The following is a 25,404-nucleotide window of genomic DNA, read 5'->3' on the forward strand; positions in this document are numbered from 1 at the left end:
ACACACACACACACCCACACACAGAGCGAGACACAGAGAAAGAGGGAGACACACACACACACACACACACACAGACAGAGAGAAAGACATATACACGCACAGACTGAGAAAGACACACGCACGCACAGAGATTGACAGCCGAAGGAGACACAAATGCAGGAAAAGACACACCGGCAACAATTCAGATGGACAGACGGAAAAGCACAGATAAAGGCAGACGACACATGAGGGCAGAGACTCACAGACTTCAGTACAAAATATGTCCGCTTTGGATGGGAGAAGTTACAGGCTGAGGGTTTTGGAAAAAAATCCAGTATGACATTATCAAGTTATGGAGAAACAAGTTAGTGATTTTGGTACATTATGTTAAACAGGCTGAGCACAGCAGAATATTAAATGTCTGATTAAATACCTTTAGAACTGAACTGTTGAGGTGACAGGTAAAGGTGTACGACAGACAGTCAACCTCAAACAAACCACCACCCCAGGGCAGCAGATATCAGGAAACAAAGTAAATCTGAATTTTTTGAAGGAAGATGCACTGGAGGGGAATCATTTGGAAAAAAGGAAGAAAGAGGGGGAGAAAATTGATCCTGACATTTCCAATTGTTGCAGATTTCTCTTTATGGGGAGTGGATTTGCTACTTGATGACAAACAGACAATGTGGCTATTTTCTATTGTGGAAAGGGATTTTAGGTCAGCTAGTTAGATCCACAGACAGATCTTTAGTCTACAGTGACAGAGTAGATAGAAGGGATTAAATGATTCTCCCTAACAAGATAAAGTTAACAGTTTGTTCATATGTGAATGTAACAACAGTATTAAAATGAAATGAAATATGATTTTAAAGTATTTTTGGAATATTAAATGTATTATTAATATAAATGTTTTGTTCATCTCAGTCAAAAATGCAAATGCTACAGAAATATGATAAGGTCAGAAGTTCAATAGTTAGAAGTTCATTAGTCAGTAGAATGAACATTAGTAGTTTTCAGTCCTGAGACAGTTATTGAAACATAATGTATTATAGAGGCACCCATTGTCCAGACATCTTTCTAACAGGCCCGGGAAGACGCTTATCTCACTGTCTTGGCAATGCGCCTATGGGAACGATATAGCAGTAGAGATGTCCCTGACAACATAGCAACCAGGAAGTGGGCTCAGCCAGTGAGAAGATGTCCGGTATTAAATGGACAAATGAAATATTATAGCGAGTGGCAGATTGTGATTGACTGAGGTAATGCCTTGTATTGGACTGACATGTTAACATTGAATGAAACTGAATCTAAGCTAATGAGAAGATGTATCCGAGGTAACGAACAGGCTAATTGTCCACTAATTTGGCTGAGTGCCTCTGATCTTTGGAGGGGCCTCATAACACTGAATCAGACCTATCTGACCATCTGAAGACCTCCCATGGCCATAGGTCAAAGTATTGTCTGTCTTGTATGATTTTTTTGTGTTTTAAAATAAATTTTGGTTACGTCTTTTGAACAGAGACTTTGCCTTTTGAGAGTTTTTTTAAAAAAAAATAGAATCTAAGTTTTTAGAAATTGGCCACCATCATAAAAGAAAATCCCCACGACACTGTGATGGCAAGTTGTAAAGTTAAAATAATATTTGAACAGTTGCCAAAACTTCAAACCAGTTCCCCCGCCTCCTGCCCCCTCCCCCTCATCAACCTCTGGTGAAATTAAAACCATAAATCGCCTCCCACACCCAGACAGTAAGAATCTTTTCTAGGCTGTAAACAAAGACTGCATTGGAGCTGCTGTCGACCTCGGGTGGACAACTGGGGAAATATTAACCGTGAAACCAATCTAGTTACTCAATCTGTTTGGGGATGCTGTAATATTCTCCATAGGTTTAAGGATTCCCCACACAGTCTGTAAAGAGTTACCATTACTTCAACTAGAGCAAGACAGAAATGTCCAAATGTGAACTCCACAACCTCAGCCAAGCCCAAAATAATTTTAAGTGCAAGTCACTTCCATTTACTCTTGTGCAACTTTACATAGTGAAATACCAGAACATAATGGGAGAATGAGGCCATTCGGCCACTTAAGCCTGCTCCCCCCCCCATTCAGTATCATGGCTGATCTTCAACCTCAACTCCACATTCCAGCCTAAAAATCCAATCGAGGGAGTCCTAAAGTTATTATGGCACAGGTGACTAGTCAGCCCATCGAATCCATGCTAGTTCTCTGTAAAGCAATCCTGTCGGTCTCAGTTTTATTTCCCTCAAGTGCCCATCCAATTTCCTTCTGAAATGATTCATCGTCTCCACTCCCACCACCGGGGTAGGCAGAAAGTTCCAGATCATTACTGCTCACTGCATTAAAAAAATTCCTCCTCACATCCTCATTGTGTCTCTCGCCCAAAACCTGAAATGTGTGTCCTGGTCCTTGTACCATCAGCTCATAGGAACCAACTTTTGTCTACATCTAAACCAGTCAGAATCTTGTCCACCTCCATCAAATCTCCCTCAGTCTCCTTTGCTCCAATGTGAACAACCCCAGATTCCTCAACCTAACCCTGTAGCTAAGATCTCTCATCCCTGAAACCATTCTGGTAAATCTCTGCCCTCTCAAAGACCCTCCCACCCTCCCTAAAGTGGGCACAGTAAGAAGTCTCATAACACTGGGTCAAAGTCCAACAGGTTTATTTGGAATAACGAGTTTTCGGAGCGCTGCTCCTTCATCAGGTGAGTCACGTGATTCCAAGTAAACCTGTTGGACTTCAACCTGGTGTTGAGAGACTTCTTACTGTGCCCACCCCAGTCCAACGCTGGCATCTCCACATCATGGCCTCCCTAAAGTGGTGACAAGGGCTGGATCCAATCCTCATTAGGCCACAATTTTATAAAAGGTTCAGCATAATGCTCCTGCTTTTGTTCGTTCCATCTCTATTTAAGAAGCCCAAGGTCCCACGTTTGCCAACTACATTGTGTGTGTCCTGGCACCCTCAAATATTGTTGCACCAGCACCCCCAGGTCCCTCTGTCCCTGCACACTCTTCAGAACTGTGCCATTAGCTACACATTGCCTCTTCCCACTCCTTCTGCCAAAATGCATCAGCTCACACTTCTCCGTATTAAATTCCATCTGGTGTCTGTCTGTCCATTCTGCTAGCCCATGCCCGGTTGCAGTCAACTTGCATCACCCTGTCACATTGCCAAGTTTGGTTTCATTTATCAATTTTAAAAGCTTATATTCCAATATCCAAGTAATTTCCAAATATAAAAAGAGCACTGGTCCTAGCATTGACCCTTCAGGAATATCATCTACAATCCTCCAGTCTCAAAAATAATAACTCCATGGCTCGTAGATTTCTGTCCTTAAATAGTTCATCTTGGATGAAAAAGAGGCTTATGTGCCCCAGTTTTGCAAACCAGCCTTTTATGTGGTACTTTGTCAAATGCTTTCTTAAAATCCATTGACAACATCCACTGCAGTCCTTCACATCAACTTTGTTACTTCTTCAAACAATTCTAATAGTCAAACTGGATTTGCCTTCTAGAAATCCATGTTAGCTCGCCTCTTAGTTAATCCAAACCTCTCCAAGTGTCTGTTAATTCCGAAACCTTGCCCAAAACTGAAGATAAACTAACTGGCGTGTAGTTACAACGATGTCCTCACATCCTTTCTTGAACAAAGTCCTGCTCTGACATCTCTGCCATTCTAAACCGGACCAGCAGGTGGCGTGTGAGGACCCCACCACAGCACAGACGGAGTACCAGCACAAGGCCGGCACCTGGTATGAATCCAATTGTTCTCGGATATCGTGGGTATTTCAGAATGATATGCTGTTACCCCTCGGTCTCTATTGTTCTTAAATCAGTGTTAGACATCAGAAAGGTCTGACTCCAACAAAAGCAGAAAATGCTGGAGAAACCCAGCAGGTCTGACAGCTTCTGTGGAGAGAGAATAGAGCTAATGTTGAGTCAGGTGTCATCCAGACACTGCTGAGTTCCTCCGGCATTGTCTGTTTTTGCTTCAGATTCCAGCCTCTGCAGTATTTTGCCTTGCTTTTATCATAAGTTTGACTCCATCCAGGATAAAACAGCCTGCCTGGTCAGTACTCCCTCCACAGTAGCAGTGTGCACCCTATAAAAGAAATATATCACCGTTCCTTCATTATCGCTGGGTCAAAATCCTGGAACTCCCTCCCTAACAGCACAGTGGTGTAACTGCACCACGTGGACTGCAACGGTTCAAGAAGATAGCTCACCACCACTTTCTCAAGGCAATTAAGAATGAGCAACAGATGCTGCAATGCTCCTATCCAAAGGAAACATAATCTTCTCACACTAACCCGCTCTGAAACCTCCTTTCCGGCCAGTGTTCAAGGTAGGACTTCGGATAGCAGGCCTTCCAGCTATCCTTGGCCTCTCCCGTGTCTCAGAGACTGCCCACTTGCAAATGACCTACCCAGCAGTGTCTGGCAAGTTTAGCAGACTGGCTATTTTGGTAACTCCAATTGGAACCCCTCAGCGCCCCGATTCTTTCTGGTTGTATCACAGGTTGGTATGGCTCCTATTCTGTCCAAGACCGCAAGAAACTACAAAGGGTCGTGAATGTAGCCCAGTCCATCACACAAACCAGCCTCCCATCCATTGACTCTGCCTACACTTCCCGCTGCCTCGGAAAAGCAGCCAGGATAATTAAGGACCCCCATACACCCCGGACATTCTCTCTTCCACCTTCTTCCGTCGGGAAAAAGATACAAAAGTCTGAGGTCACGTACCAACCGACTCAAGAACAGCTTCTTCCCTGCTGCTGTCAGACTTTTGAATGGACCTACCTTGCATTAAGTTGATCTTTCTCTACACCCTAGCTATGACTGTAACACTACACTCTGCACTCTCTCCTTTCCTTCTCTATGAACGGTATGCTTTGTCTGCATAGCGCGCAAGAAACAATACTTTTCACTGCATACTAATACATGTGACAATAATAAATCAAATCAAATGATTACGGTGCTGCTCACTTTTGTACCAAGCGGTGTTACTCCTTAAGGCGCTCACAGTGGGAGCTGCACAATGATTTCACAGGCCCCGAGACATCTCCAGTGTGGGATGGAAATCCAGTCATTGTTCACAAACATCAATGCCACAAGAGACCGAATCATTTACAATTTTCTCCACGTGGAACCAAAATGCTGGAGCAGGACAGATTAATGGTAGAAATCTGGACAAATCCAACCTTCAACTGCACACACCAGACATCAAAACGACTGGCATTGATAAATTTGGTTTCCTAGAGGGTTACGTGGATTTAGAAACATAGAATTTCTGCACGATGAATCGTGCTTGAAACAGCGACAAGGAACACAAGTTGAGGAGACACTTGGCTATTCTTTATGCAGCGAGTTACAATGCAGAGCCTGAAAGGGCAGTGGAAGAGATTCAATAGTAACTTCCAAAGGGGGAAGTGGATAAATACTTGAAAACAGAAACTTTTGTAGGGCAATGGGGCCAAATGAAGAGTTTTTACAAAGAGCCAGAACAAGCAAGATGGGCCAAATAGCCTCACTTTGGGTTGGATGATTCCAGCTCGATAACGTTACACTTCTTCTTTTGCCACACTTGGAATACTGTGTACAGTTCTGGTCATCCTATCATAGAAAGGATATTATTAAACTCGAAAGAGTGTAGGAAAGATTTACTAGGATGCTACCGGGACTTGATGGTTTGAGTTAGAAGGAGAGGCTGGATAGACTGGGACATTTTTCCTTGGAGCGTAGGAGGCTGAGGGTTGATCTTACAAAGGTCTATAAAATAATGAGGGGCATAGATTAGGTAGATAGTCAACATCTTTTCCCAAAGGTAGGGGATTCTAAAACTAGAGGTTTAAGGTGAGAGGGGAGAGATACAAAAGGGTCCAGAGGGGCAATTTTTTCACTCAGTGGGTAGTGAGTGTCTGGAACAAGCTGCCAGAGGTAGTAGTAGAGACAGGTACAATTTTATCTTTTAAAAAGCGTTTAGACAGTTACATGGGTATAGATGGGGAGAGAGGAATATGGGCCAAATGTGGGCAATTGGGACTAGCTTAGTGGTAAAAACTGGACGGCATGGACAAGTTGGGCTGAAGGGCCTGTTTCCGTGCTGTAAGCCTCTGACACCTGCTCCTTGTTAAAAAGTGACTCATGGATTTGACAGGCTTATGGCTGTCGTATGTGGGTTGGAGGGAAGGACAGCACATCTGAAAAAACCTACGGTGCAATTCTCATTGCAATTCACCCTAAACCCTGCCTGTGAGGTGAGCTTTACAAAGTACTCCAGTCACTGCTAACAGCAGTGTCCTTTCTGTGGGGAACTGGTGGCACTAGCAGGGTCAACGCGACCCAGAGATGGATATATCTGCCAACATGTGGTAATGTACCGGCTGCAGACAAGAGGAAGTCTGTGGTAGTGAAAGTTGCAACAGGAAACAGATGACTCATTGATAGAGCTTAAGTGAATGTGCTATCCAATTAGTCTCAGTAATCTGCTCTTTCACCACAGCCCACAGATATTTCCTTTTCATGTACTGGTCCAATTCCCATTGGAATCTGCTTCAGTCGCCCTTCCAGTGCTGTGAAAACATTGATTTGCGACATTCCTGCTGCTGCCATGTCCACAGTTCGGCACAGTAAGTAGTCTCACAACACCAGGTTAAAGTCCAACAGGTTTATTTGGTAGCACGAGCTTTCGGAGTGCTGCCTCCTTCAAGATCGACCTTGAAGGGACAATGCTCCGAAAGCTCGTGCTACCAAATAAACCTGTTGGACCTTAACCTGGTGTTGTGAGACTTCTTACTGTGCCCACCCCAGTCCAACACCGGCATCTCCACATCATGCCCACAGTTTGGGGAGTGGTATATAGAGGGTTGTGAGGATATCTCTTGTGGTGCTCTAGCCTGGAAGCAGCAGGTTCCATCCCTCCCTCTTCCACCCCCTCTGCAAGTTAGACTCCAGTCCTTTGCAAAGGGCAGTTAACTCTGCCACCAAGCTCAGGACTGCCAGCTGCAGCATTGCATTCAACTCGACCAAAAAAAAGTGGCAAGTGCTTGCGCTGGTATAAGTCACACCTTCCACAGCAAGGTAGCAAAATAAGCTTTTAGCTCAGTGGTAGCCCTCTCACTGTAGAGAGAGAAGATTCAGGGATTCAATCCTAATCCCAGACAGTCCCAGTGAGTGGAGTCCATAGCTGCAGCTCCGATTTGACATCCAAGAGGATGCTAAAATTTGGGGAGTGCGGGTGACACATCCCCCCCTCCCCCAAGAACCCATAAAATCCTACCGCCCAAATCGACTGGTATAAATAAATGGGTAATGCCACGAATTGAGTGTTTAGATCATGGCTCTTAATTCGCTGCTAATTAGCCCACATATCCTTCACATTGTTCTCTTAGGGAGCAGTGTGAAGATACGACAACTAAGCCAGCAGGATACACTCTGGCTGCAAACATTTACTTTGATGCAACACAGAAAATCGAGAGAACCACAAAGCGATTTTAGAATGTGATTATACTTTTTATAGCAGGAAACTGCCTCACCTGTAGCAACCTCATGTTTGTAGTGAAGTCTCCAGCAAGCAGCTGATCCCGAATCAAACTACAAGACAAACGGATAGCCGCCATTAGTGTGTGATAATCACAAGGAAAAACTTAAAGTAAAAGGTAAAGTTTATTTATTTATTAGTCACAAGCAAGGCTTACATTAACACAGCAATGAAGTTACTGTGAAATTCCCCTGGTCGCCACACTCCGGTACTTGTTCGGGTCAATACACCTAACCAGCACATCTTTCAGAATGTGGAGGAAACCGGAGCACCCGGAGGAAACCCACGCAAACACGGGGAGAATGTGCAGACTCCACACAGACAGTGACCCAAGCTGGGAATCGAACCCGGGTCCCTGGCGCTGTGAAGCAGCAGTGCTAACCACTGTGCCACCGTGCTGCCCGCCAACTTAATGACACAGAATGTTTCTTTTTATTCTTTCATGGGGTGTGGGTGTCGCTGGCAATGCTAGCATTTGTTGCCCATCCCTATTTGCCTTTGAACTGAACTGCCCACTGCAATAGACTAGTAAAGAATCCTGCTCCTGCTCTGTCCAAGACTGCAAGGAACTGCAAAGGGTCGTGAATGAAACCCAGTCAATCACTCAAATCAGCCTCCCATCCATTGACTCTGTCTACACTTCCCGCTACCTCGGAAAAGCAGCCAGCATAATTAAGGACCCCACACACCCCGGACATTCTCTCTTCCACCTTCTTCCGTTGGGAAAAAGATACAGAAGTCACATACCAAACGACTCAAGAACAGCTTCTTCCCTGCTGCCATCAGACTTTTGAATAGACCTACCTCGCATTAAGTTGATCTTTCTCGACACCCTATTAATGACTAACACTATATTCTACATTCTCTCCTTTCCTTCTCTATGTACAGTATGCTTTGTCTATATAGCACGCAAGAAATAATACTTTTAACTAATACATGTGACAATAATAAATCAAATCATCAACTTCATTGCTGTGGGTTTGAAGTTACATGTAGACCAGACCAGATAGAGATGGAAGATTTTCCTCCCTAAAGAACATTAACATAACATAATAACTAGGAGCGGGAGTAGGCCATCTGGCCCCTCGAGCCTGCTCCACCATTCAATAAGATCACGGTTGATCTTTTCATGGACTCAGCTCCACTTACCCGCCCACTCACCATAACCCTTAATTCCTTTACTGTTCAAAAATTTATCTATCCTTGCCTTAAAGACATTCAATGAGGTAGCCTCAACTGCTTCACTGGGCAGGGAATTCCACAGATTCACAACCCTTTGTGTGAAGAAGTTCCTCCTCAACTCAGTCCTAAATCTACTTCCCCTTATTTTGAGGCTATGCCCCCTAGTTCTAGTTTTACCTGCCAGTGGAAGCAACTTCCCTGCTTTTATCTTATCTATTCCCTTCATAATTTTATATATTTCTATAAGATCTCCCCTCATTCTTCTGAATTCCAATGAGTATAGCCCCAGTCTACTCAGTCTCTCCTCATAAGCCAACCCTCTCAACTCCAGAATCAACCTAGTGAATCTCCTCTGCACCCCCTCCAGTGCCGGGATATCCTTTCTCAAGTGAGACCAAAACTGTATACAGTACTCCAGGTATGGCCTCACCAGCACCTTATGCAGCTGCAACATAACCTCGCTGTTTTAAAACTCCATCCCTCTAGCAATGAAGGACAAAATTCCATTTGCCTTCTTAATTACCTGCTGCACCTGCAAACCAACTCCTTGAGATTCCTGCACAAGGACACCCAGGTCCCTCTACACAGCAGCATGCTGCAATTTTTTACCATTTAAATAATAGTCCATTTTGCTGTTATTCCTACCAAAATGGATGACCTCACATTTACCAACATTGTACTCCATCTGCCAGACCCTTGCCCACTCACTTTAGACTATCTATATCCCTTTGCAGACTTTCAGCGTCCTCTGCACACTTTGCTCTGCCACTCATCTTAGTGTCATCTGCGAATTTTGACACATTACATTTGGTTTCCAACTCCAAATCATCTATGTAAATCGTAAACAATTGCGGTCCCAACACTGATCCCTGAGGCACACCACTGGTCACTGATCACCAACCAGAAAAACACCCATTTACCCCCACTCTTTGCATTCTGTTAGTTAACCAATCCTCTATCCATGCTAATACATTACCCATAACACCATGCACCTTTATCTTATGCAGCAGTCTTTGGTGCAGCACCTTGTCAAATGCCTTCTGGAAATCCAGATACACCACATCCACAGGTTCCCTATTGTCCACTGTGCATGTAATGTTCTCAAAGAATTCCACCAAATTAGTCAAACATGACCTTTCCTTCATGAACCCCATGCTGCGTCTTACCAATGGGACAATTTATATCCAGATGTCTCACTATTTCTTCCTTGATGATAGATTCAAGTATTTTCCCTACTCCAGAAGTTAAGCTAACCGGCCTATAGTTACCTGCCTTTTGTCTACCTCCTTTTTTAAACAGTGGCGTCACATTTGCTGTTTTCTAATCTGCGCGAACCACCCCAGAGTCCAGCGAATTACTGAGCAAGATGGGTTTTTAAGATCAGAAATGACTTCATGGTCACTAGCGCTGACACTTGGATATTTTTTGTTCAATTCCAGAGTTTATTAATTGAATTTAAATTCCACCAGCTACTGTGGTGAGATTTGAGACCAATCTCCTAGAACTTGGGCCTCTGGATTACTAGTCCAGTGACATTACCACTATGCCACCAATTATAATTTATTAAATAACTTCGGACACAGTATGGGCGGCACAATGACACAGTGGGTTAGCACTGCTGCCTCACAGCGCCAGGGACCTGGGTTCAATACTGGTCTCAGGTCACTGTCTGTGTGGAGTCTGCACATTCTCCCCGTGTCTGCGTGGGTTTCCTCCGGTGCTCTGGTTTCCTCTCAGTCCAAAGATGTGCGGGTTGGGTGCATTGGCTGTGCTAAATTGCCCCTTAGAGTCGGGGGACTAGCAGGGTAAATACATGGGGTTATGGGAATAGGGCCTGGATGGGATTGTTGGCGGTGCAGGCTCGATGGACTGAATGGCCTCCTCCTGCAATATAGGGATTCTATGATAAATGTAAACACAAATTTATTTACCACTGGTTCAAGTGATTGAATCCCAGCCCCTACTTTCTCCAAAAAATTTTTAAAAATTGAACAGTTACAAGCAAATCGTAAATATGGGGAAATTTGAACCTTAAAGATTGATCTTTATATTTATGATCATTTACACTTGCTACCTCCACATTCTGCACACATTTCTTATAGAAAAATCAGTGTGTAAAGATTGCGCTAAGCTCTGTCTCTCTGAGAACGCACCAGCTTTAACTCTTCCACTTGAATGTACAGCTTTAAAGCAACACGCACTATTTCACCCTTTACAGCTGTGTTGAAACATGGACGATAAGGAGAAGGTTCAGTTTTGTTAACACAACAATAGTTGATTTAGTGAACTCCAGTACAAAACTTAGGAAGTCTGACAAGTTGATTGGATCAATTGTGGTTTGAAGGTAGGAAGTTGCCAAAAAGTCGGTGAGAAAAACTCAGGCCTTTAGTGGGGGTGGCGTAGAGAACTCATTACTTTTTAAGTTTATTTCTCAGGTGTCATAAGTAGGCTTACATTAACACTGCAATGAAGTTGCTGTGAAAATCCCCTAGTCGCCACACTCTGGCGCCTGTTCGGGTACACTGAGGGAGAATTTAGCATTCCCAAGCCAGGAATCGAACCCAGGTGCCGTGAGGTAACAGTGCTAACCACTGTGCTGCCTGGTACAAATGGCGAGGCTGTGATGTTCAGTTTTTAGTGCAACCCCTGAAGTGCCTGGTGTAACAGCTGAAGAGTATCCAAATCTGGAGGATGTGTAACTGCACTCAATTCCACTCTGACTGCGTACCGTGTTTTCAAAATTGGCCAGATTTAATAAAAGACAAAAAACAACAAAATTCTGGTGTTTAAGATTTGTGTTTAATTCAAGAATATTCCCCATCTTCACAGGTCACATTGTACCTTCTTACCAAGGAGAATCCCTCAGACATAAAATACTTCAAGTCAATCATACAAGCAGGTTAGAGTAGCAATTTAAAATGGTGAATTCATAGAATCCCTTCAACCCATCAGGCCTGTACCAACTCTCCGACAAAGCACCCCACCCAGGCCCTATATCCGCAACCCCATATATTTACCCCGCTAATCCCCCTAACCTATCAGGCCCCCAGCATATACGAACTAAAATGATCCAGTTTTTATAGGCATAGTTTCACATTCATTTCAAACTAAAGTGTGCACACATTAGTAATTTTATCTTCTATTAAATAACTTTCACAGCAATAGACTGAAATGAACTGACCTTTTCCTTTTCAAGTTAGAAGACTTTGTTGCTGAACTATTTTTTAAAATTGAATTACGGTCACTGCTAGGGTAAAATCTATGCACTCTCACACAATACATTGTTCACAGGTGACTCTGGGGAAACACCTTAGCAGTGTCCATGACACAATACTGATGAATTTGACTGGCAGACAGGCCTGGCACCACACCCTGGTCATTCTCTGGTCAGGAAAGGACTGCACCTTTAGAGGAGACACAAGATCTTTCAACAACCGAAAAGCCACGAGTTTTACTACTTACATCAGCATGGCACAGCAGACCAGGATGAGGAAATCAAACCGGCCGATGTCGGAAAAGAGGGAATCCCATATTCGGATAACGTCGGGAAGGAGGAATTCCTGGGACAATAATAATGTGAGCCAGCGGAAGGCGAAAAACTGTGGCTTGATGTTCTGCTCTTGCTGAAGCATAAAATGTACAGATATGCGTCAATTGTAAGACACTGCCCGAATTATCCAATGCAATACTACTAATTAAATGTGAGGTGGAGATGCCGGTGTTGGGCTGGGGTGGGCACAGTAAGAAGTCTCACAACACCAGGTTAACATCCAACAGGTTTATTTGGAATCATGAGCTTTCGGAGCACTGCTCCTTCATCAGGTGAGTGTGATGATGAAGTGTGATGATCACTCACCTGATGAAGGAGCAGCGCTCCGAAAGCTCGTGATTCCAAATAAACCTGTTGGACTTTAACATGTTGAGACTTCCTACTTATTAAACGGAATAGCAACAGGCCATTTGGCCCAGTTGGTCCGTGCTGGTGTTTGTGCTCCATGCAAGCCAGTCCCCACCCTACTTAGTCTAACACCATTGGGATGTCCTTCTATTGCCTTTCACCTTAATGGGTTGCTAAATAAACAAATGAACTGCCTCAACCACTCCATGTGGCAATGGGCAACCACACTTTGATCAAAGAAATTCCATCCCCCCCGCCCCAAATTGTCCAGCTTTGGACTCCTCCACAAGTGGGGGCAGCTTCTCGATGGTCTCCCCACCCGAATCCCTCAATAAAACCATTCCGGTCAGCCTTTGAAGATCATTGCCCAATTTGTTCAATTGGCTACTGCACATAAAATATTTAAAAATGTCTACCTCCACCTCCTTAATATCACCCATCTCTATCCTTCTTCAGCCCATCTCTTGTTTAAACCCTCAGCCATGCTTCGTTATCTCTGGACTCTATTATTCTAGTGTTCTATTGGTCAATGCTTTACTCATCTATAAACGTGAGCTCATATTAAACTCTGCTGCCTGGATCCTAACTTGCACCAAATTCTATTCTTGTGCTCGCTGAACTACGATTCCAGTCCTCAAACAACTTTGTTGGAAAATTCTTATCCATGTGTTCAAATTCCTCCACATCTTCCGATCTCTAAAGCTCCTCCAGCCCCACAACCCTCAGATCTCTGCAGCTTTTAATTCTGGCCTCTTGCGCATCCCCCACTTCCTTCCAGTGACTTCTTCAGCCCCAAGATCTGGAACTCCGCTCCCCCCCCCCTCAAAATCTCTCCCTCTTCCTTCAACTCGTTCCTTAAAGACAGCTCTTTGATCAAGCTTATGGTCACTGATGCGGTTAATTCTTTGATCTGTCAATTTTTGCTTGATTAGGTTCTGGTGAAACACCTTGGGATGATTTACTACGTTAAAGGTGCCACATAAATGCAAGCTGCATCAGAGAGTTGTTACGAACCGTTAGGTTTTCTAAGTTAGATCAGGTAGTTCAATAAGAATACAGACGGCACAGTGGTTAGCATTGCTGCCTCACAGCGCCAGGGACCCAGGTTCGATTCCCAACATGGGTCACACAGCGCCAGGGACCCAGCTTGAGTCACTGTCTGTGCAGAGTCTGTATGTTCTCCCCAGTCTGCATGGGTTTCCTCCAGGTGCTCCGGTTTCCTCCCACAGTCCAAAGATGTACTAAATTGCCACTTAAGTGTCAGGGGATTAGCAGGGTAAATATGTGGGACTATTGGGATAGGGGCTGGGTGGGATTGTGGTCTGTGCAGATTCGATGGGCCAAATGGCCTCCTTCTGCACTGTAGGGATTCTATGATTCTCAGTATTTTCTATCCACAAATCTTACTTCCTGGTGTCACTACTTTTGGGAACACGTGTCAATTTGTCCCCCACTGCTAAATTTCCTATTTAATTTCCCCATGTCAATGGTTATGGTGCAATTATAAATCACTGCCACCAAATGACTTTGGTGAGACCACATCGAACACATAGTTTTAGTCCCCTTAATTGAGGACATAAATGTGTCAGAGGCAAATCAGAGAAGGTTTACTTACTTGGCTGATACCGGAGATGGTGGGCAGTGGGGCGATTGTATGGACAAGGTTGGACAGGCTGGGCCTGTACCCATTGGAGTTTAGAATGAGGAGTGACCTTATTGAAACATGTAAGATCCCAAGGGGATTTGACAGGGTTTTTGCTGAACGGATGTTTCCCCTTGTAGGACAGACTGGAACTAGGGGACACCATTTAAAAATAAGGGTCTCCCATTTGGAGACGAGGAGCATTTCTTTCTCAGAGGGTTGGGAATATTTGGAATTCTTTTCTCCCAGGGAGGGGTGGAGGCAAGGTCAATGAAGATTATTAAGGCAGAGGAAGACAGATTCTTGACAAATAAAGGGAGGGGGCCAAAGGTTATCAGGGGTAGGTGGAACGTGGAGTTGAGACCACAATCAAATTAGCCATGGTCTTATTGAAGGACCGAATGGCCTACTCCTGCTCCTAATTTGTAAATTGACATGACATATTTATCGCTCAACCTATATCAAAGAAAAGAACGAAGAACAGTACAGCACAGGAACAGGCCCTTCGGCCCTCCAAGCCTGCACCGATCATGATGCCTGCCTAAACTAAAAGCGTATGCACTTAGAGTCCGTATCCTTCCTACTCACGTATTCGTCTAGATGCCCCTTAAATACAACTACCGTACCTGCCCCCACCACCTCTCCGGGCACCGCATTCCAGATATTCACCACCCTCTGTGTAAAAACTTGCCTCGCACATCTCCTCTAAACTTTTCCCCACACATCTTAAACCTATGTCCCCTTGACTTTTCTGTCCTAGGAAAGAGCATCTGGCTATCCATTCTGTCCATGCCGCTCATAATCTTGTAAACCTCTACCAGGTCACCCATCAATCTCGTTGTTCCAGTGAGAACAAACTGAGTTTATCCAACCTCTCCTCATAGCTAAATACAGAATAAGAAAAAGCAGATTCTCTCAAAATGTTTGCTGTGTGCAAAGCTGCAGCATGGTTCGACATTATAACACTTCACAGGTACTGCGTTTGGACATTGAGGTTTTAAGAAGATATTATGTAAATATATGAAAGAAAGGAAAAGAAAAACACTTTGCATTTTATTTAGTGCCATTCACGATGAATGGGCATCCCAAAGCACTTTATAGCCAATTAAGTACTTTTCTGTAGGGAACTAGGATGCCTCAAATCGTTCACTTCCTTGAACATTTATTAATTCTCCCCAAGAAATATGTTTCACAGCAAACCATCCTCTGGATAAATTAGCTAATTCTAAACAGTCAGCACACCTACACTTTTCTAAGTTTCAGCCGGTGTCCAGTTTGTGGTAATCACCAACAGATTAATGGAGGTTCTGTATCTTTTCTCCATTCATACAACAACTTGCATTCATATAGCACCATTAACACGGTAAAAGGCATCTCAAGATGTCTCAGGGGACTGGATAGCAAGTAAAATTTGACACTTGAGCCAAGCAAAGTGATATTACCAACACTTGGTCAATGAGCTATGTTTTAAGGAGCATCTTAAGAAGCAGGGACGGGTTTAGGGAGGGAATTCCAGAGCTTTGGGCCAAGGCAGTTGCCAATGACAGAGCATAGAATCATAGAAACCCTACAGTGCAGAAGGAGGCCATTTGGCCCATCGAGTTGCACTGACCACAATTCCACCTAGGCCCTATCCCTGTAACCCCACATATTTACCCCCCAATCCCTCTAACCTATGCATCCCTGGTCACTAAGGAGCAATTTAGCATGGCCAATGCACCTAACCCGCACATCTTTGGACGGTATTAAGATTGGGGATGTGTAAGAAGCTAAAATTGGAGCACAAGAGCTGAGGGTTGTGGGGCTGGAGGAAATTAGGGAGTGGGAAGGAGGGAGTGAGGCCAGAGGGATTTGAAAACAAGGATGAGAATTTCAGGGACAAATGGGAGCCAGTGTGGGTCAGTGAGCTCAGGGGGTGAATGGGAGTTGCAGCACTCCCCAGTGTTCGACCATCTCCTTCTCTGATATGCGTTCCTTACCAGTTTAAGATAAAGATCCATGTCTTTGTCCTTCAATGTTGAGTAAACCTTTTCCATTTTATAACTGATTCCGCACTGAGAGTCATCCAGGCTCTTTATGAAATTATCCCGGATTTCAGACATCAGGTTGGTGAAGCAGAAAAACGTGTCCGCCTCCGCATGTTCTGGATGATTCAGGGACAGAAACAAACCCATTACCTTGTTATCAGAGGTAAAATGTTCTGGATAAATATCAAGTAAGGGAACAGGAAACCCTTCATATTTATTTAATGTCTAGAAGATTGTAGTAGTCATCTCGACATGGACTGCTCCGAGTAGGTGCGTAGTTGACTGGTTCTAGTCAGGGCAGCAAGTGGGGTGCTGCAATTGGCCTTAATTCCCCAAATTTGGGGATGGTATGGGGTGGGAAATGGGGGTAAAACATCAGGGGTTCTCATGTCTGATGGTTACTCAGGAAACCATGTTGTGGATGGCCATCACAGTCAAAGGGAGGGCAGTGGGGGGAGGAGGAAGACAGGGCAAGAGCTAGGGGAGAAGAGGAGCAAGTGGTGGTGGGGGGGGGGGGGGGGGGGGCGGGGGGAGAGAAGGATAGAGTGGGGAAGAGGGCGAGTAAGAATTGTACATCATCCACTGAGCTTGAAGGGCTTCATCACATGACACAGAATCTCTGAAGCTCACCTTTCCACTCAGTGTTGGGGTCTGTCGCAAAGGTGTAGTAAACTGGCCCCACAATCTCATTCATGCCCTGAACATAAGCAATTCCTGGATTGAGCTTGGCATAGATGAATAGGATTCTCTCCACCACCTCCCAGTGAGCCTCGCAGCCATTGGGAAGCACTTCATATTCATTGGATGAGGTAGTTTTGCGAGGAGAAGAAACCTGTCATGAAGAGGAGAGGAAATGAGGCAGCCAGCCGAAGGTCAAAGCCCTACATGGAATATATTTCTCAGAAACAAACTGCATAACAGGTGGATTGTCTGCAAACTCTGACATTAGCGATGGAGGTCCCATCCAAAAGAGTATTTTTAGTCAGATAAATGTGCTTGGTGTGACACATTTTACATTGTTTTAATACAAACGAAGATAGTACAGTATTACAATCCCAGATGATGTTACCACTGGACAGTCAGGTCCCAGGGTGGATTGCGGCTCAGTACATTATAGCTTTTATTTTTTGCTTAGAGACATGGATGAACAGAGCCACAGGAGTGTCGATTAACATTTAAACGGAAGAACAATTTATTAACCAAGATTAACTGTAATACACGACTCCTTCACCCCAGGGGGCGGCACGGTGCCACAGTGGTTAGCACTGCTACCTCACAGCGCCAGGGACCCGGGTTCGATTCCCAGCTTGGGTCACTGTCTGTGTGGAGTTTGCACGTTCTCCCCGTGTCTGCGTGGGTTTCCTCCCACAGTCTGAAAGACGTGCTGGTTAGATGGATTGACCCAAACAGGCGCCAGACTGTGGCGACTAGGGGATTTTCACAGTAACTTCATTGCAGTATTAATGTAAGCCTTGCTCACGATTGATAAATAAAAACTTTAACTTTTAACCAGCTATACAGTTGCGAAGTTGCGTAGAGAAATTGTAGATTGGCGTTTGTAAAATGCCCGGGGGGTTGGGAGGAGCATTGCACGGTGCCTTTAAAAGGTGGTGCTTTTTCTGTGCTGAGAGTTAAAAAGTGCAAGCACACAGAGAGCCCAAACTGAAACATTAGTGTCGAAAGGCCAAACAGCAGTTTTTAACAAAACAAGCTTTTGAATTTCGCCAATCAATTTGAATCAGGCACTTAGATACCAAGAACCTATTAAAGTTAAATCTGATGGTTTTGACAACCGAGGACCAATCGTATTATGGGAATTACTGATATGTCACCACAGGTATAAAAGAATAGGGCAGTAAACAAAAAGGAGAACACAACTGCCACCTGCCACAGCTCAAAGCACCATCTCGATAGCAAAGGTACTAAAGAAGAAAGAAGTTCCAAACAGAGGAATCAACAGAGAAGACCCAGAATATTCCAGAAAACACAAAACCTGGTTGTAATTTAGACAATGACTAAATTCTATTTTTGTTAATGAGTGGGGATTGCATTAATTGGAATAGCATTCCATTAGAATCTGGTTTTATTTGGGAATAGTTAATAGTCAGAGGGGATTTATTCGGTTTGTTAATAGTTTAGTTAATTTGGCCACTGTTAGATAAATAAATTGTGCGTTGATTTTAGAGAGTGTCAGGGATTTATTTTGTATTTAACCACTAAAGGTTGCTGAAGAGCAGGTCACACCACTTCACACACACTTTTTACAGATAAGGCAAGGTATTCCTCTTTGGGTGTTTTGGTGTTAGTTCTCAAGAGGGAGGATTAACCTCCCCTTTATAGCAATACCTTTACAGATCTGTAAGGATAACCCAATGTACACAGTCCACGTAAAACAATAGGCAAATTGTGGTCAGACACGCCACACTCTGAAACCAATTACAGATGCCACCCAAAACAACTTGTGGAATCTCCCCAGATGCTTCTCACACTCTGGAGCCAACTGGTCTCAATTCAAACAAGGGTATCAGAACTCTAAAGAATGAGCTTGGAATCTTCACTCAAGCAACTCTTTCCCCCGGATGACTTTACTAAGATCCACCTCCAGGATTTCAAGCCTCCTTTTGATACTCTTCTTTCTTGGATTGTCACATCATTCAAGTTTCCGCCCAATCTCTCAGGTATCCAGCCACACGATCAGAACATTGTTACTTTACAGGCTGCATTAAGGTGTCATCAAACTTTTGATTGACTTCCGATGTCCGGCTTCTCACCCAATCAACTTTAAATATTGTTCTTGAGCTTTTTTTAAAAAAACGTAAAGCACTTTTCTGCATTTTACTTTAACCTCACCACACAGGATCCTGATTCATCATCTTATCCTTTGTCCCTTTTGGCTTAACTGTCTTTGAGATATTCTTTTGTCCCCACTCCCTAGTGTTTGGGGCTTATTGCCTTTTGGGAAATCTGCTCTCTGCAGCTCCCTTGCCCTGTATCTAGCTTCTCCTGGCTCCAGTTTACAACTAAAAAGTTCCTTATGCCCCATCGCAGCCCCTGGTTTCTAAGCAACAGTGTAGTTTTTCTTTAAATCCAGTTTGCTTTCACACCATAAACCTTCATTAGCATGCAAGCATTTGAACCAAGCTTAAGTTTATTTATTAATGTCACAAGCAGGCTTACATTAACACTACAATGAAGTTACTGTGAAACTCCCCTAGTCCCCACACTCCGGCGCCTGTTCGGGTACACTGAGGGAGAATTTAGCACGGCCAATGCACCCTAACCAGACTGTGGGAGGAAACCAGAGCACCCGGAGAAAACCCATGCAGACACGGGGAGAATGTGTAAACTCTGCACAGACAGTGACCCAAGCCGGGAATCGAACGCAGGTCCCTGGCGCTGTGAGGCAGCAGTGCTAACCACTGTGCCACCTATTATTAACATTTATTAATGCTATTAATGTTTTCAAATGCAGAAATACAAAATTAAACTTACTTAAAGCTATGCATTATTTCTAACAGTACAAATGTAAATTATTTAAATACTATTTTCTAACCACAGTTATATAAAGAATAAAATTATATTCCAACATAAAAATGTACCTGATGATAATGAGGCCTTAAAGGGGAAGGGCGGGCTGTGGGGGGCGGGCTGTGGGGGGCGGGCTGTGGGGGGAGGGGGAAGAGTGCGCGAGAAGGAAGGGAAGGAGGGCGGGGAGGGAAGGAGGGCGGGGAGGGAAGGAGGGCGAGATCGGGCGGGACAAATACAGAAAACTGATGCACAAAAACGTAGGAACACAGGTAAGCTCTTAAAAGAAGAAAATAAAGCACTGGGGTTCATTGGGATAGGATAGGATTGAAAAGTTCAGAAATTATGTTGAACTTGTGCAGAACTTTGGTTAGACCACACTTGGAATACTATGAAAGGCTTTAATCTTCATAATGCAAAAAAAGGTTTGAGGAAGTACAGGTGAGAAGCACCTTAGAGACATATAGGATTCTCTGAGTGTGACAGGGTAGATGCTGAGAGGTTGTTTATCCTTCTGGGAGAGTCCAGGACCAGAGGACATAATCTCGGAGTAAGGGGTCATGCATTTAAGACAGGTGAGGAATTTCTTCTCTTAGAGCACTCAGTAAATCTGTAGAACTATTTACAGCAGAGGGCTGTAGAGGCTAAATTGTTAAGTATGTTCAAGGCTGAGATAGACAGATTTTTAATCAGTAAGGGAATCGAGGATTATGGCGATAAAGGTGGAGTGGAGAATCATAGGAGATCAGTCATGATCTCATTGAATGGTGGAGTAGACCGGAGGGGCTGAATGGCCTACTTCTGCTCCCACCATCTTACGGTGAAGGTGCAAAGAAGATTTACATGGTTGACACCAGAAGTGAGAAAATATGTTTAATGGGAAAGGGTGAACCGGCCTGTATAGAAAAGACTGGAGGGATAGACTAAGTGAGTTAGGTCACCTATCAGTGACCACACTGTAGGACAGGCGCACAGGAAGAAATAATGAGTTGGGTAGGAAAAGCTGCTGATGGCACCACAATAGGTAGGAACGCAAGTTGTCAGGAGGAGTTATAAAGAGTCTACAAAGAGATGCAGACACATTCCTGGGCTCCAGAGCTTCCTTAATCGCTCGGATTTTCCCGTCAACAGGAGAAAAGTCTTGCGCAGGGATTCTGTGGCCTAGATACCCCTGGCTTGGTGTCTGGAAAATGCACTAGCTCCTTTTCAGATGCAGTCCTGCCTCTGAAAACATTTTAACATATTGATCCAGATTGCTGAGATACTCCTCCTCAGTCTACCCAGTAATTAAGTAGACAGCAGCCTGAGGAATGCCGAGCAACAAGTTGTCCACCGCCCTTCGAAAGATCGCCAGAATGGAGGATAAACCAAGCGATTGTACTTGAGCAACCCTTCATGCGTGTCGATGGTCACATGCTGCTTCGAATCTTCCTCTAGCAAGAGTTGCTGATATGTTTGGCTCATGTCCGGTGTTTAAAACTTCTTGCCTCACACAGATGTTGAAATCAAGTCTTCCACCCTCGGTAAGCATGTAACTTGGAAACCTGGTTAATGCTGAGCTTGCAGTCACATCTTTTTAATAGTAACTCAGCAGAACAGTAATAACAGCAACTATGAAAACAGGAGCACTAGTAAAACAGGTTTTGCTTCCAATTCACCCTCTTGCAGATTGAAAAGCCGCCAAAGCCCGCACATGCTCAGACCTCTCAAGAGACGCCAGTAAAACAATTACATAGGAGAATAGGCTTATAGAACACTCTGTACTCAAAAAGGCACTCTGTAACATACACCGTATCCAGTTTTTCAGGCTTGGGGGGGTCAGTCGAAGGCTCCGACCACTGGTCTTACATTGTTTTGTCATCGGTGTTCATCGAGAACGGTTGAAGGTCGCTGGACATGTCGGGTCCTCATCACCCACTGGAGCCTTAACTGTTCTTTGCCAGTTCATCATTAATCTAGAATTTTGTTCCCTTGAGATTTAAAGCCTGATTTTGGAATATTGTCTTGTATCCTAACATGGGTGTATGCTATATGAGCATAGAGGCATTTGTCACCCATTATACTATGAAAATCAGGATTGTTTATTCTTTTTATTGATGGTGTTCATCCACTGGTGTGCTCCGACAATGGAATGAGGAAGTGTTATAATACAGGTCAGAAACTCCAAAGTGTTTTATGAAGTCAACCTATGCCATAAGTTTTGCATTTTGAACTTGGCTAGGGCATGAGATGTTTCACTTCAGGTATGATTCAAATGACTGACTAGGGAGCTTTTATCAAACAAAGTTTAAGAATACAGTTAACACATAGAAAGAAAATTAGCAATAACTTTTATCAATTACAACCAAGACAAAAAAAACCCCTTGATATTGTATACACCTCAATAACTAAATGCACCGTTCCAACACAACAAACCTCCTTACAAACAGGCCCAGGTTTAGCCCAGAAAATAAGAATGCTGACATGATGCTGGATTTTCCAGCACTGCAACACTTGCTGCGAGTTAGTCCTTTGGATAGAGAGTTGAAACTCTGACTTCCCAGCTCTGCAGTCACCAGCCCACCTCGAGGCAGAGATAGAGCCACTGCTTGCCTCTAACTAGCAAGGCACCAACATCAGAATTTTCACACCAGGAAGGCAAGAAAGACTGCTTCCAACATAGCAGAATTTCTAATAACGGGGAAAGAGACAAACACACTGTCTTCATCCAGGAGTCCATACGCCTTCTAACAGCAGCCAAAACTGAAAGTAAAAGAACTCGTCAATCGTTCTTCCCCCAACAAATTCAAAAGGGTTGTAAACTCATAAAACTCCAGGACATCACATTAGGCTCAGATTAAAAACAAAACCCCATTTAAGCAGCAATAAAAAGGACTTCTAATCAGGCAGCCAGTGCCACAATGAAAAAACAACAAAGCTGCTTATAACTGCAGAGAACATAATTTTTAAAATACATTTCTTAAAGGCACAGTGGTGTCACAGGAGACTGGGGTTTAACGGTTTGTGGGTCTCCTCCTTTCGATTGGGAAGCAGACTGAGTTAGCTGTGGGCCATGAGGGTTGTGTGGTATCGACTTATCTGGTTTGCCTTTTTTAAAAAATGTGCAATATCCTGTTCATGGTAAGGTGGTGTTGCTGTGGTCCTGGTACCCTTCTGGTGAAAATGTACACTAAAAGACAATGGACAGGATTCTCTGGCTTCCCAACCGCGTGTTTCCCGCTGGCGGGAGGTGACACGTTGTTTGCCAGCGGTGGGATTCTCTGGTTCTGCCAATGGGAATTCCCATTGACGTCACCCCCATGCTGGCAGGAAACCCGCGGGGCGGGGGTACACTGCCAGCGGGACCAGAGAATCCCACCAGCATGAATGGCTGGAGAATTCCTGCCAACATCTGGCATTTACTGAACAATCCTGATGTGCCTCACTTTTTGGGGCTTCCTCTCTTTATCCGGGTGGGTGAGGCGTTGATATAGGCTCTGATTTGTTATAGTCATGGGTTTCCCTCATCTTGTCGGGAGGGTGGTGGTTGTATCTCTCCCTGAGATGTCCTGTGGATGGGTGTCTTGACACTGCTGCTTCTCCTTGTCAATAAGGTTTCCCTTGGAGGAAAATGGTTTAAATTTTCCAGTGATTGGGAGTCTGATCGGTGCCCCTGATGTGATGAGAGGAGGGAGGTTTGCAGTGCTGTGAGCTTGGGTGAGGTGCAAGAGTCCTTGGCTACTGGTTCCTATACATGAGTGTGCAGGCTGCTATGCTACACCTGTACCAATTTCAGTGCTCTGATGTTCCCCCTTTCATGGGTCATCCTTCCATTGCCTGGAAGTCCTTGGATGCTGAATTAGGCTCTTGTTTATAACCCAGTAAGAGATCCTGTATATTTTGTAGCTCTGTAGTGCTATCCTGTGGAATAGGGTGTGCACCCTAAGGCCATGTGCTCAGGGTATTATCCCGAGATCCCCCACTCTATCTGATATCTTTTCTTTAGGAGAGGAAATGTGACTACAACGATTGTGATGATGGATAATTGGAATCATTTGTATAAATATTCACTGTCGTTTCTGTACGTTTGTGTAGAATAACGATTACTCTTACTGTACTGGATTTTGGGGATTTGCCGCGATTTATGGCAAATGTAAAATGAACATTTTCAATAAAAATATTCTTAAAAAACTAAAGTACCAACACAGACCTAAGATAAATACAAAATACTGGGATGCTGGAATCTGAAACAAAAACAGAAAATGCTGGAAAATCTCAGCAGGTTTGACAGCACCTGTGGGGAGAGAATAGAGCCAACATTTCGAGTCTCAATAACCGGTCTCATGAAGGGTCACCTAGACTTGAAACGTTGGCCCAACTCTCTCTCCACAGATGCTGTCAGATCTGCTGAGATTTTCCAGCATTTTTCTGTTTTGGACCAACATAGACCTCTTGGGCCTAGTGGCCTGTTCCTGTGCTGCACATGTAACTGAAAGCAGGCAATATTGGCTTAAACTGTGTACTGACAGTTCTTAGCTTTTACTTGCGGTCATTGACATATCAGAGAAGGATGAAACTTTATGAAGCGAACAGGAGATTAACAAGATTGAAGACCCTATTGTTGGGTTTGTTTTTAAATCTGTTCAATAATCCAAGGGCCAGAAAATGCCCAGCAAGGTTAAACACAGCAGGAATTGGGGAAGGTAAGTGTAGTTAAACATCAGGCAGACATTTCGCTACCATTCAGTTATTAAAAGTATCAGGATTACCCCACGCTGAAGACCTTACATTTGTAACACCGCTCCGATTGTGCGCAACAGTCTGAGACTTCAAGGTGGTCTGTTCCACCCGCCTGCGAAGTGTTTCAAATTCGTTCTGGGGGTCCATGATCAGAAGGCATGGGTAGTCAGTGGGCCGCTGGAAAAACGCCATGTCTGGGTATAGCCGTCTAGAAGAGAGAAACAAGTTGGGGTTGGATGTAGCGGCAGAGGCAGTTTCATGGAACACACATTTTCAATTCTATCTCCACTTTCTTTTTGCTTGTTTTCCTCCTTCCCCTGCGCACACTTCACATGGGATTCCCGGAGAAATGGGGGGATCTGCTGGCCTCACTGGAGTTTCAGCATAATCAAGCTGTTTATTTCCACAGCTGCAATCCTCAACTGGAATTTCTTTAAAGTGCTAGAGCAAGCAGGCGAATCTTTCAAACTCACTCCGCGCGTACCTTCCACAATGCAGAAGAGATTTCAACCACCCAAAACCGAAGAGGTAACACTGGGGTGAATTGCAGTGTCTATAGACCTCACACCAGCAGCAAGAATGATTTAAGCAATTGGAAATGAAGAATTAAGATTATCACACAAGAAATGCAGCACAGAAAGCATTCTTTCTAGTTGTATCACAGCTTGTTATGGCTCCTGCTCTGCCCAAGACCGCAAGAAACTACAAAGGGTCGTGAACAAAGCCTAATCCATCACGCAAACCAGCCTCCCATCCACTGACTCGGTCTACACTTCCCGCTGCCTCGGAAAAGCAGCCAGCATAATTAAGGACCCCATGCACTCCGGACATTCTCTCTTCGACCTTATTCCGTTGGAAAAAAGATACA

At 44.2% G+C, this 25,404-nt stretch overlaps 1 protein-coding gene across 1 annotated transcript in view; it reads right to left on the minus strand.

Annotated features, from left to right (window-relative positions):
- The window catches only part of tbc1d13 (TBC1 domain family, member 13), a 54,656-nt gene that overhangs the window by 10,682 nt on the left and 18,570 nt on the right, over positions 1-25,404 (minus strand). Inside the window, exons 9-13 of the mRNA XM_078227543.1 lie at positions 24,585-24,744; positions 16,923-17,124; positions 16,245-16,408; positions 12,188-12,348; positions 7,539-7,596 (exon numbers count right to left, since the gene is read on the minus strand). Of these exons, the coding sequence (XP_078083669.1) occupies positions 7,539-7,596; positions 12,188-12,348; positions 16,245-16,408; positions 16,923-17,124; positions 24,585-24,744 (745 nt within the window). The remainder of the gene's footprint in view (positions 1-7,538; positions 7,597-12,187; positions 12,349-16,244; positions 16,409-16,922; positions 17,125-24,584; positions 24,745-25,404) is intronic.

This window comes from Mustelus asterias, chromosome 13 (genome assembly GCF_964213995.1).
Source record: "Mustelus asterias chromosome 13, sMusAst1.hap1.1, whole genome shotgun sequence".
Classification (NCBI taxonomy): Eukaryota; Metazoa; Chordata; class Chondrichthyes; order Carcharhiniformes; family Triakidae; genus Mustelus; species Mustelus asterias.